At 42.0% G+C, this 13,796-nt stretch overlaps 1 protein-coding gene across 1 annotated transcript in view; it reads right to left on the bottom strand.

Moving 5' to 3' along the window:
* Positions 1-13,796, bottom strand: part of LOC115198368 (GRB10-interacting GYF protein 1) — a 34,974-nt gene that overhangs the window by 17,690 nt on the left and 3,488 nt on the right. Inside the window, exons 2-4 of the mRNA XM_029760270.1 lie at positions 9,263-9,809; positions 7,687-7,750; positions 6,093-6,222 (exon numbers count right to left, since the gene is read on the bottom strand). Of these exons, the coding sequence (XP_029616130.1) occupies positions 6,093-6,222; positions 7,687-7,721 (165 nt within the window). The 5' untranslated portion in view covers positions 7,722-7,750; positions 9,263-9,809. The remainder of the gene's footprint in view (positions 1-6,092; positions 6,223-7,686; positions 7,751-9,262; positions 9,810-13,796) is intronic.

Below are 13,796 nucleotides of genomic sequence, written 5' to 3'. Positions count from 1 at the left end.
TAGTAGTAGTAGTAGTAGTAGTAGTAGTAATAATAGCAGTAGTGATGTAATAGCAGTAGTAGTGGTGTAATAGTAGTAGCAGTAGAAGTAGCAGTAGTGGTTTAATAGTAGTAGTAGTAATAGTAATAGTAGTAGTAGTAGTAGTAGTAGTAATAATAGCAGTAGTGATGTAATAGCAGTAGTAGTGGTGTAATAGTAGTAGTGATGTAATAGCAGTAGTGGTGTAGTAGTAGCAGTAGTGATGTAATAGTAGTAGTGGTGTAATAGTAGTAGTAGTAGTAGTACTAGTAGTAGTAGTAGTAGTACTAGTAGTAGTAGTAGTAGTAGTAGAAGCAGTAGTGATGTAATAGCAGTAGTGGTGTAATAGTAGTGGTGGTGGTGTAATAGCAGTAGTGGTGGCGTAATAGCAGTAGTAGTAGCGTAATAGCAGTAGCGTAAAAGCAGTAGTAGTAGCGTAATAGCAGTAGTAGTAGCGTAATAGCAGTAGTAGTAGTAGTAGCAGTAGTGGTGGTGTAATAGTAGTAGCAGTGTAATAGTAGTAGTGTAGTAGTGGCGGTGTAATAGTAGTAGTAGTGGTGGCGGTGTAATAGTAGTAGCGGCGGTGTAATAGTAGTAGCGGCGGTGTAATAGTAGTAGTAGTGGCGGTGTAATAGTAGTAGTAGTGGCGGTGTAATAGTAGTAGTGGCGGTGTAATAGTAGTAGTGGCGGTGTAATAGTAGTAGTGATGTAATAGTAGTAGTAGTAGTGGCGTAATAGTAGCGGCGTAATTGGCGTAATAGTAGTAGTAGTAGTAGTAGTAGTAGTAGTGGCGTAATAGTGATGTAATAGCAGTAGTGGTGTAATAGTAGTAGTGGCGTAATAGTAGCGGCGTAATTGGCGTAATAGTAGTAGTAGTAGCAGCGTAATAGTAGTAGTGGCGGTGTAATAGTAGTAGTAGTGGCGGTGTAATAGTAGTAGTAGTGGCGGTGTAATAGTAGTAGTAGTGGCGGTGTAATAGTAGTAGTGGTGGCGGTGTAATAGTAGTAGTAGTGGCGGTGTAATAGTAGTAGTAGTGGCGGTGTAATAGTAGTAGTGGTGGCGGTGTAATAGTAGTAGAGTAGTAGTGTAATAGTAGCAGTGTCATAGTAGTAGCAGTGTAATAGTAGTAGTGGTGGTGTAATAGTAGTAGTGGCGGTGTAATAGTAGTAGTGGTGGTGTAATAGTAGCAGTGTAATAGTAGTAGTAGCAGTGTAATAGTCGTAGTAGCAGTGAAAAAAAGGAGTGGTAGTAGTAGTAGTATTAGTGGTGTAGTAGTAGTAGTAGAAGTAGTAGCGGTGGTAATAGTGTAATAGTAGTGGTGGTGGTGTAATGGTGGTGTAATAGTAGTAGTAGTGGTGGTGTAATAGTAGTAGTAGTGGTGGTGTAATAGTAGTAGTAGTGGTGGTGTAATAGTAGTGGTGGTGGTGTAATAGTAGTAGTGTAATAGTCGTAGTAGCAGTGTAATAGTCGTAGTAGTAGTAGCAGTGAAAAAAAGGAGTAGTGGTAGTGGTGGTAATAGTGTAATAGTAGTAGTAGTAGTGGTGGTGGTGGTGGTGTAATAGTGGTGGTAGTGGTGTAATAGTAGTAGTAGTGGTGGTGGTGTAATAGTAGTAGTGTAATAGCAGTAGTGGTGGTGTAATAGTCGTAGTAGTAGTAGCAGTGAAAAAAAGGAGTTGTAGTAGTAGTATTAGTGGTGTAGTAGTAGTAGTAGTAGTAGTAGTAGTAGTAGTAGTAGTAGTAGTAGTAGTAGTGGTAATAGTGTAATAGTAGTAGCGGTGGTAATAGTAGTGGCGGTGTAATAGTCGTAGTAGTAGCGGTGTAATAATAGTAGTGGTGGTGTAATAGTAGTAGCGGTGAAATAGTCGTAGTAGTAGCGGTGAAATAGTCGTAGTAGTAGTAGTAGTAGTAGTAGTAGTAGTATTAGTGGTGTAGTAGTAGTAGTGGTAATAGTGTAATAGTAGTGGTAATAGTGTAATAGTAGTGGTAATAGTGTAATAGTAGTGGTGGTGGTGGTGGTGTAGTAGTAGTGTAATAGCAGTAGTGTAATAGCAGTAGTGTAATAGTGGTGGTGTAATAGTAGTGGTGTAATAGTCGTAGTAGTAGCAGTGAAAAAAGGAGTGGTAATAGTAGTAGTAGTAGCAGCGGTAATAGTGGTGGTGGAATAGTGGTGGTGTAATAGTAGTGGTGTAACAGCGGTAGTGGCGGTGTAATAGTCGTAGTAATAGCGGTGTAATAGTAGTGGCGGTGTAATAGTCGTAGTAGTGGTATAATAGTCGTAGTAGTAGCGGTGTAATAGTAGTAGCGGTGTAATAGTCGTAGTAGTAGCGGTGTAATAGACGTAGTAGTAGCAGTGTAATAGTCGTAGTAGTAGCGGTGTAATAGTCGTAGTAGTAGCAGTGTAATAGTCGTAGTAGTAGCAGTGAAAAAATGAGTGGTAGTAGTAGTGTTAGTGGTGTAGTAGTAGTAGTAGTGGTGTAACAGTAGTAGTAGTAGTAGCAGCAGCAGCAGCAGCAGCGGTAGTGGTAATAGTCGTGGTAGTGGTAATAGTCGTGGTAGTGTAGTAGTAGCGGTGTAATAGTAGTAGCAGTGGTAATAGTAGTAGTGGTAGTGTAGTAGTAGTGGTGGTGGTGGTGTAATAGTAGTAGTAGTAGTGGTGGTGGTGTAATAGTAGTAGTGGTGGTGTAATAGTAGTAGTGGTGGTGTAGTAGTAGTGGTGGTGGTGGAGTAATAGTAGTAGTAGTAGGTGGTGTAATAGTAGTAGTGGCGGTGTAATAGTAGTAGTGGCGGTGTAATAGTAGTAGTGGCGGTGTAATAGTAGTGGCGGTGTAATAGTCGTAGTAGTAGCAGTGTAATAGTCGTAGTAGTAGCGGTGTAATAGTCGTAGTAGTAGCAGTGAAAAAATGAGTGGTAGTGTTAGTGGTGTAGTAGTAGTGGTGTAACAGTAGTAGTAGTAGTAGTAGCAACAGCAGCAGCAGCGGTAATAGTCGTGGTAGTGGTAATAGTAGAGGTGTAATAGTAGTAGTAGTAGTAGTAGTAGTAGTAGTAGTAGTAGTAGTAGTAGTAGTAGTAGTAGTGTAGGTGTAATAGTAGTAGTAGTAGTGGTGGTGTAATAGTCGTAGTAGCAGTGTAATAGTCATAGTAGCGGTGTAATAGTCGTAGCAGTGAAAAAAGGAGTTGTATTAGTGGTGTAGTAGTAGTGGTGTAACAGTAGTAGTAGTAGCAGCGGTAATAGTCGTGGTAGTGTAGTAGTAGCGGTGTAATAGTAGTAGCAGTGGTAATAGTAGTAGTGGTAGTGTAATAGTAGTAGTAGTAGTAGTAGAATAGTAATGGTGGTGTAATAGTAGTAGTAGTAGTAGTAGAATAGTAATGGTGGTGTAATAGTAGCGGTGTAATAGTCGTAGTAGCGGTGTAATAGTCGTAGTAGCGGTGTAATAGTCGTAGTAGCGGTGTAATAGTCGTAGTAGCGGTGTAATAGTCGTAGTAGCGGTGTAGTAATAGTAGTAGTGCTCAGTTTTTTGGCGGCATGAAGCTTTCATTAGACCAATGAAATTGCCGAACGGGTTAAGGTCAAACAACTTTTGTTTACTGTTTAGATTAAATCGAGCGCTCTCAAACTTCCCATCATTCTGATTACGGTAGTCATTTTGTCACCCTCATCATGGCAAAGACACGGAGAAATGCACATGATGCAGCTTTCAAGTTGAAGGCCATTGATCTGGCTGTTGGAAAAGGAAATAGAGCTGCTTCACGGGAGCTTGGTCTTAATGAGTCGATGATAAGACGTTGGAAACAGCAGCGTGAGGAATTGACTCAGTGCAAAAAGACAACTAAAGCTTACTGCTAATTCTTTGTTACAAGCCGTGTTTCGTTAAAGCCTATTTATTTTTGTTACAAGCCGTGTTTCGTTAAAGCCTGTGTAAAGTTCATTTGTTTCAATGTACCGGTAGGCACCTGCGGCTTATAGACGTGTGGCTTATATTCAGGTGCGCTTAATAGTCCGGAAATTACGGTAGTAGTAGTAGTAGTAGTAGTAGTAGTAGTAGTAGTAGTAATAGTAGTAGTAGCAACAGCAGTAGTGTATTAGTTGAAGTGGAAGTGTGTGTGTGTGTGTGGTATAGTAGTAGCATCAGTGGTAGTAGTGGTGTAGTAGTAGCATCAGTTGTAGTAGTGGTGTAGTAGTAGCAGCATCAGTTGTAGTAGTGGTGTAGTAGTAGCAGCATCAGTTGTAGTAGTGGTGTAGTAGTAGCAGCAGTAGTAGCAGTAGTGGTGTAATAGTAGTAGTAGCAGCATCAGTAGTAGTAGTGGTGTAATAGTAGTAGTAGCAGCATCAGTAGTAGTGGTGTAATAGTAGTAGCATCAGTAGTAGTAGTGTAATAGTAGTAGCATCAGTAGTAGTAGTAGTGGTGTAATAGTAGTAGTAGCAGCAGCATCAGTAGTAGTAGTAGTAGTAGTGGTGTAATAGCAGCATCAGTAGTAGTAGTGGTGTAATAGCAATATCAGTAGTAGTAGTAGTAGTAGTAGTAGTAGTAGTAGTAGTAGTAGTGTAATAGCAGCATCAGTAGTAGTGGTGTAATAGTAGCAGCATCAGTAGTAGTGGTGTAATAGCAGTAGTAGCAGCATCAGTAGTAGTGGTGTAATAGCAGTAGTAGCAGCATCAGTAGTAGTGGTGTAATAGCAGTAGTAGTAGCAGCATCAGTAGTAGTGGTGTAATAGCAGTAGTAGCAGCATCAGTAGTAGTGGTGTAATAGCAGTAGTAGTAGCAGCATCAGTAGTAGTGGTGTAATAGCAGTAGTAGCAGCATCAGTAATAGTGGTGTAATAGCAGTAGTAGCAGCATCAGTAGTAGTGGTGTAATAGCAGTAGTAGCAGCATCAGTGGGAGTAGTGGTGTAATAGTAGTAGCAGCAGCATCAGTAGTAGTAGTGTAATAGTAGTAGTAGCAGCATCATCAGTAGTAGTAGTGGTGTAATAGTAGTAGTAGCAGCAGCAGCAGCAGCAGCAGCAGCAGCAGCATCATCAGTAGTAGTAGTAGTAGTAGTAGTAGTAGTAGTAGTAGTAGTAGTAGTAGTAGTAGTAGTGTAATAGTAGTAGTAGTAGTAGCAGCATCAGTAGTAGTGGCGGTGTAATAGTAGTAGTAGCATCAGTAGTAGTAGTAGTAGCGGTGTAATAGTAGTAGTAGCATCAGTAGTAGTAGCGGTGTAATAGTAGTAGTAGTAGCAGCATCAGTAGTAGCGGTGTAATAGTAGTAGTAGTAGCAGCATCAGTAGTAGCGGTGTAATAGTAGTAGTAGCAGCATCAGTAGTAGTAATGGTGTAATAGTAGTAGCAGCATCAGTAGTAGTAGTAGTGGTGTAATAGCAGTAGTAGCAGCAGCATCAGTAGTAGTAGTGGTGTAATAGTAGTAGTAGTAGTGGTGTAATAGTAGTAGTAGCATCAGTAGTAGTAGTGGTGTAATAGTAGTAGTAGTAGCAGCAGCATCTGTAGTAGTAGTGGTGTAATAGTAGTAGTAGTAGCAGCATCAGTAGTAGTGGTGTAATAGCAGTAGTAGCAGCATCAGTAGTAGTGGTGTAATAGCAGTAGTAGCAGCATCAGTAGTAGTGGTGTAATAGCAGTAGTAGCAGCATCAGTAGTAGTAGTAGCAGCATCAGTAGTAGTAGTGGTGTAGTAGTAGTAGTAGCATCAGTAGTAGTAGTGGTGTAGTAGTAGTAGCATCAGTAGTAGTATTGGTGTAATAGTAGTAGTAGCAGCATCAGTAGTAGTATTGGTGTAATAGTAGTAGTAGCAGCATCAGTAGTAGCAGCATCAGTAGTAGTAGTAGTGGTGTAATAGCAGTAGTAGTAGCAGCATCAGTAGTAGTGTAGTAGTAGCATCAGTTGTAGTATTGGTGTAATAGTAGTAGTAGCAGCAGCATCAGTAGTAGTAGTAGTGGTGTAATAGTAGTAGTAGCAGCATCAGTAGTAGTAGTGGTGTAATAGCAGTAGTAGCAGCATCAGTAGTACTAGCGATGAGACTTCATCTTGGTCATTGCAACCACCCATTTTATAAGACTGAGCACCGTGTGGCTTCCTCCTCCTCACCTTGTTCTCTTTGATATAAAGTGCTAACATCTCCTCTCGGCCGTAGCGATACTCGGCCAGCTTGTACTTTGGCATGGCGGGGGAAGGAGGGGGGGACGTCACACTCCCCCCACTGGATAGTGCACGGAGCCTGGGGGAGGAGGGAGGAGGATAAGGGGCACAGGAGGGAGGAGAACAAAGTCAACACACACACACACACACACGATGAAATGGACTAAATACCAAGACATGTCGTGACGCAAGCAATAGCACTATTGTACACACATTTGACAAAAGCCCTATTCGGACGGGATAAGTTTTACTGGGGGAGCTCAGGTAATGCAATTATGTGCACAAGCATAAATCACCACATCCATAATTTTTCTCTTGTCCGAATCTGTCATGGCAATAATTTTGACTTGGCAGGAAGGTTGTTATCCCAGCCCTAAAAACCTAGTGTTTTTCAGCAAACTCCCAGGTCCTCTGATAATACTTATCCCATGCGAATCGTCATCCCTGTGTTTTGAGGGATATTACAGAGTTTAACAGATGCTGCACCCAGTTGGGGTAAGAACATGGGACCAAATTGATGCTTAAAACAAAGTGCTATGCACATAGCCTACAGATGAATGATCTGTTTTGCTACATATCAACTTTCCTAGTGCAGTACTTCTCTCTTAAAAAGATGAAGTGGACGATATTGTGCCAATGAATTGATAAATTGCCAAAATGTCAGTTAAATGTCCGCATAGGTTACAGTTCATGGTTCACGCATTATTATTTAGACTTTCTCTGAACTGAAGGCCATAAGGTCAACATTAGGCTATCCCTAGACATTTGAAATATCTTCACGCCTAGAAGAGCCTCCAGGCTTCCTTCATAACGGTCCATTTTTAAATGAGGAAAATAAATCATTACGGGGAAGTTTGGTCAAACTAATGCAGTCCGAATCGTCCACTGGAAAAACGGACACGCTGGAGTAATAATTACATAACCAACGTTCTATAGTAATACGAGACCAGTGCAAATAGGGCTAAAGCCACTACGACAGACGGTACTTTTGAAGAAAAAGGGAAGGAAGAGGGCATGGACGTGTGCGTGTTGCAACACGGAAAGCGAGGTCTGAGGCGTGATCTGGGCCAATATCCACAAAGTGTCTCAGAGTAGGAATGCTGACCTAGGATCTGTCCACTCCATATAGTCCAATGTTATTCGTTATGATCTAAAAGACAAAACTGATCCTAGATCAGCACGTCTACTTTGAGACTCTGTGGACACAGTCCCTGGTGGAGCACCAAAATGCACACGGCATAGCAGTCAACCAGTAGTCACAGTCTATTAAAAAGGTGTCCAACCACTGGCCTGCTACCAAACCAAGGCCTACGCCTCCCTCCTCAAACGAATCTCCACACAAACATTTACTGAGGGCTCAGCAGCCAGGAGAGGAGGAGGAAATGGACAGAATAGAAGGAGAAGAGGAGGAGCAAGAGGGTAAGGGAAGGAATGGATTTTTTAAAGCCTGTTCAGTACGGAATAGAAAGTGGTAAGAACAGAGCAGCAAGAGAGGAAGAGAGGTATATGGACAGAAGTGTTCAAGAAGAAAAAGACGAGTTACCATTCTGGGCCGAAGTTAAGTGTCTCAGCAGTCATATTCCTCACGTCTTTACAGAGCTGAGTATCTGGAAACAGGAGTAAGAAAAGGATTCATCTGTGAGTGACACACACCGTGGTTTCCGTTAGCCGGTAATCGCCGGCTTTTGGCCGATAAAAAAGAAAATGTCAAAAGCCGATAAATGAAATTGCCGTTGGCCAATTGTCCGGAAGAATAGAAACTAAATTTCAAAAATCACATGGCGAAATAAAGCTTTTTAACCTATTCATTGATGGAAATACATCTGACTGGTCATGCTTATCAATCTCTAAGGTCATTTGCATAATTCAGTGGAATTAAAATTGCCGCGTGTACAGTATATTTCGTTATGCATTTTATTTATTCATCACACGCGTACAGCATACAGATTCAGAGCGTTTGAACTGAAAATCTGTCAGGCAGCGCGAGAGCTGCTGCTACAGCATCTCAAACAGCGAATGCATAGCCAACGGAAGGCCGGCTTCAGTGCATCACCCACCACTTTGCAATGAGCTGGAGGCAGTATGCATTTTGAAAAGGTATACTTAATTGTTTGAAACCGGAACATTTTACGAAGCATGTCTTACCTTGCTTCAAAGTAGCCTAGCCAAAATCAGACCATATCTGTGGAGGAAATTATTTTATTATACAACTTTCTTTCGTTGTCCAGTAGCCAAATGCACAATCCTAGTCACATAGATGGGTTAGCTGACAATATCACTAAAACGATGTGCGCGCTTCCATGAGGCAGAAGTCAGCATGTTGTTGTGATTGCGCTTTGGTTTTGTTGCTAAACAAGCAACCCATGCTAGTTGTTGCATACTAGATCTCCCCTCTTTCTAAATTTCAAATGGATATTTTCACATGACAATGATCGAGATACAAAGATCTTATTATAACATGAAATTGAACTGTTCCACGAAAATGAAAACCATAACTGAACCGTATATATGGGAAGATAAATTGGCATTCCACATGAGAAAGTTTACCGACTCCTCGTGTAGCCTGTTACCGGGAACTTCAGGAGAGTAACGTCAGAATATGGGAAAGCCAGTAGGAGCGGGAGGAGGATGGTCGGGACAGGTTACGTTTTTTCTTCCGGTTATCTTGATCTCTGGCTCCCTCTTAAGTCATTTGTGTGTCATTTCATCAAACAGTGAGCTTCAAGCGTCAGACAAGCTCAACACATGTATAGCTGATTTGATTAAAAACACACATAGGGTGTGTATATATTGAAAAATACACATTCGAACAGAGGTCTTTCGGTTGACCAAGATTATTTGTTGTCGGGGACAGCCCTACATCATTGCATCCTCGACTTGCATGTTCTGTTGAATTACCCTTAACTGTCATTCTGAGCACTGTGGGTGGACGCCCTAATCAGGTTACGCACCCAATGCATATGGGTCCGGTAAAGTTCTCAAATGTCTGGTAAATTAAAATGCTGCCGGTCAAAATGTCCAGTGCCACATTTTCCTGACGGAAACCCTGACACACACCAACTAACAAATGCCATGCGCGCGCGCACACACACACACACACACACACACCTCTCTCTTACCCTGTCCAGAAGAGTGGACCAGGCTGGACTTCGCTGGACCAGGCTAGAACTGGCTTAGAAGGCTGAGTGAGAAGGCTGAGTGGTGCTTACACAGCTGTGGTAACAGAGCTCCCCAATACACACAGAGATAGAGAATAGCTGCCTGTTTCAGGTGTGTATAGGGGATAGAGTACTGGTATGGATATGAGGACAGTTTGGAAGAAGCCTCTGCTCACAGCCGGAAAAAAGTCGTAAAAATAAAAACAAGAAACTGGAATAATCCGAAAACGAGTTGATCAAACAAACAAAATAAAATACTCGATAGTAACAATAATGATTACGACAACAGCAGTAATATCACATTTGACATGAAAAAAATGAAGATTATTCTGGATTTAAATCAAAACGCAGGGGAAAACAGAGAACAGGCTGCTGGAACAGCTGCCAGGAGCAGACGCGACTCCCTCCCTCCCTCTTTCCTCTCCTGTCGTTCTCTCTCCGACTGAAACGTGGCTTGACTGACCCTCTAGGTGACGACACCTTTATTTCCTTGTCCTCCTCCAAACTGCTGTAAACAACAAGAAAAGAGAAAGAGAGTGAACGATAGCAAGTGGAGAGAAACAGACAGAGAAACAAAACACACCCAGTCACAGCTTGGCAGACAGGCAAATCTATGTAGTTGAATTTTTGTGTTGGAACGACAACTTTTTTATGCAGTTTGGACTGCTTAGAGAGAGTCAACTTGTTTAAGCATTTAACATTTTTTCACATTTCTTTTCCGTAGAATAAGATGGCTACTGTAGCCTTCCACAGAGAACGTTTGTGTTTATTCATGTCCATTTGATGCAAATTACATCGCAAGAGCTTTGCCATCAATAATAACCATCAATAATTTAATAAATAAAGAAATAAAATAAAAACTTTGTCAACAACTTCCCACGTTTACAGAATGTGAGCCCCCAGTGACTACTACAGTAGTGATGACACCCTTTTGCAAAAACAATGCACCTGGTTGGAGACGGCACCTGCAAACGTCATGGCAACAACAATATCCAAGCAACAGAATGACATCCCCAGGCTTTGCAGTAAAAACAGACAGACACCTATGAGCTTGCATTGCTGCTCCCATAGAATTTGAAAAGCCCCTCAGACAATAGAAATCTGGTCAGGTGATTGTAATTCTATGGCTTCTCCTCTTCTAGAGATGCACAGCTAAGAATGGGTGGACTAGCAGCTAATTCAATCATTCCAGGGATGTGCATGTCTCCTTTCATGAACGAGTCGATATGCATTTAGAAACAGTGGCTCCGATACGACACAGGAACGATATGTTTCAGTTTGAAACGATTCAGTAAGAGTCGGTTTGATTGGAGGCATAAATTAATGCAATTCGGCTCGATGCACTAACATTTTCCATTTTAAAATAGTGTCTGCTGCTGATGAGAGCTCAGGAGCTGGGCCTCTTTAAGCTGGATCTGTCTGAGATAAATTGCCACTCAGTTTAGAGAAGTTGTTAGTGTGCATGTATGTAGGGACCTGAGCCATAGGGCAGACAGAGCAGCTACCACCCCACTATCAGATTAGGTGTGGGGGCAGTTTACGCTTTTTGTCCCCCCACTTTTTATCTGAAATCACCATCAACCACTGATTAACTTGTCATTTTCGCAGATAAAAATGTTGTGAGCTAGTACTATGACAATATTTATCTTTAGAAATGAGCATGGCATTTAGCCAATTAATATAACGCAGCTTTGGATTTTACGGCCGTCTCAAAAGAAAATGGTTAAAATCGTTTGTATTTTTACTGAGTTTCTCTGGCTCAAAAAAAAAAGATTGCAGTCCTTTATGAAATGACCCGGTTCATGTAAAAGTGACCAAATACGGCCTCCCGGGTGGCGCAGTGGTCTAAGCCACTGCATCGCAGTGTTAGCTGTGCCACCAGAGATTCTGAGTTCGAGCCCAGGCTCAGTCGCAGCCGGCCGCGACCGGGAGGCCCATGGGGCGGCGCACAATTGGCCTAGCGTTGTCCGGGTTAGGGAGGGTTTGGCCGGCAGGGATATCCTTGTCTCATCACGCACTAGCGACTCCTGTGGCGGGCCGGGCGCAGTGCACGCTGACCAGGTCGCTAGGTGAACGGTGCTTCCTCCGACACATTGGTGCGGCTGGCTTCCGGGTTGGATGTACATTGTGTCAAGAAGCAGTGCGGCTTGGTTGGGTTGTGTTTCGGAGGATGCATGGCTCTCGACCTTCACCTCTCCCGAGTCCGTACGGGAGTTGCTGCGATGAGACAAGACTAACTACTACCAATTGGATACCACGAAATTGGGGAGAAAAGGGGGGTAATTTTTTTTCTCCCAAAAAATTAAAATGACCAAATATACTGACTGTTTAAAGCAAAACTACCGAAAGTATTTCTTATGATGAACCTGAACAATCTAAATCTGAACGATTGAAAACCCCAATCAGCAGCTGGATACGAGTTGCGTCCACTCCGGTAGGCTACAAAACTCCGGTAAAAAAATATTATAATAATTCTACAGCACATTTGGTAACAATTAGTTGAGAGACAAGCAAATTAATAAAACCTATGATTTGACATTGTGAACGCCATTTTACAAGCATCTGAATGCTGAAGGTGCCATGCAGACGTACAAATAGCCTATTAGAACAGAGATAGAGCTGCTCGTGCCAACGATAGGTAGACCCATCTTCCGCACTGTGCGCACAGTTGTTATTCTGAGAGTCATACGCAGTCACATGCATAAAAGTTCCATAGGATAGGCTACTGAACCGAAGGAGAGGACGCATCAACTCAGTCACAATAGACAAGGTATTTACGGAATAAAACAAAAAACACTTGAGCGGGAACTGATTCATATCGGTGAATCTTACATCCCTACATAATTCATCTATAAAAAGTGTTGACACAGAAAAAGGCCCCTACCTATACAAAACAACATTAACAATAAGCAGAATGAAGCAGACAAAAAAGAAAATCCTACTTAAAGTTGAAATATGATTATGGAAAACAGGCAATTCCACACCAGGATAGCCCAAAAATATTTTAGGCCCTTTTTAGACCCACATGCCTCCAGTAAGACACCATGATACAAACAGCTTGCTGTCATTATAATATTTTTAGTGTGCTCTAAAATATAGAGTATGTCTAGATTCTGAAATAAAAAATGTTCACATTGATTTATTCAACATTAAAAATATTAACATCTCAAAAGTAACCTTTTTAATATTTTGTTTGGAACAATATACCTCTTCAACCAGGTCAGCTTTCCTGAGTGGGATCTCTGGGAAGATGACCCATTTTATACATAGATATCGCCATTATACATCATTAACCAATCACAGCCGTCCTTTAGGAAAGCACATGAAGCCAATCATCAGCAGAGTTCCCTTTGAATCCATATTCCCACTCGCTGTGTTGGTGTTGCTCATAACTTCAAAATTAGCAGAGAGCCCACTCTAGAAATGTGATGTACTTGTAGAGTATATTGTGCCAAACCATGTGTTAAAATTAACTAAATCAACAAGGGTACTTTTGAGATATTCATTTTAATATTTTTTATTGTTTGTATTTATCAAGGATTCCCATCAGCTTCTTCCAATGCAGCAGATAATGTTGCTGGACCCTAGGAAGAGTAAGTCAGTTATGTAATATTTGAAATTGTATATGACACTACATTTTTTAACACTTTTCAAAACACATTAAGTGTGTGCCCTCAGGACACTACTCTACTACCACATACAGTTCATTGGGAAAGTATTCAGACTCCTTGACTTTCTGAATTTAGTTACGTTACAGCCATATTCTAAAATGGATTCAAATAGTTTTTTTCCCCTCCCCTCAATCTACACACAACACCCCATAATGACAAAGCAAAAACTGTTTTTATAAAAAATTTAAATATCACATAAGTATTCAGACCTTTTACTCAATACTTTGTTGAAGCACTTTTGGCAGCGATTACAGCCTCGAGTCTTCTTGGGTATGATGCTACAAGCTTGGCACACCTGTATTTGGGGAGTTTCTCCCATTCTTCTCTGCAGATCCTCTCAAGCTCTGTCAGGTTGTGTCACAGCCATCAGCGAACGGAAGACCCACGAGGCGGTGAACAATTGGCCCAGCATCATCCGGGTTAGGGGAGGGTTTGGCTGGCCGGGATGTCCTTGGCTGGCTGGGATGTCCTTGTCCCATCGCGCTCTAGCGACACCTGTGGCGGGCCAGGCGCATGTACTCTGACAAGGTCAACAGTTCTACAGTGTTTCCTCCGACTCATTCGTGCCCCTGGCCTCCGGGTTAAGCGAACAGTGTGTCAAGAAGCATTGCAGCTTGGCAGGGTCGTGTTTCAGAGGATGAATGGCTCTCGACCTTCGCCTCTCCCGAGTCCGTAGGGGAGTTGCAGTGATGGGACAAGACTACCAATTGGATATCACGAAATTGGGGGGGAAAGTACACACAAAAAATATGTTAGATCGGGTTGAAGTCCGGGATCTGGCTGTGCCACTCAAGGACATTGAGACTTGTCCCGAAGCCACTCCT

Source organism: Salmo trutta, chromosome 8 (genome assembly GCF_901001165.1).
Source record: "Salmo trutta chromosome 8, fSalTru1.1, whole genome shotgun sequence".
NCBI lineage: Eukaryota > Metazoa > Chordata > Actinopteri > Salmoniformes > Salmonidae > Salmo > Salmo trutta.
The sequence above is the reverse complement of the archived record's forward strand: the minus strand, read 5'-3'. Positions and strand labels throughout refer to the sequence as shown.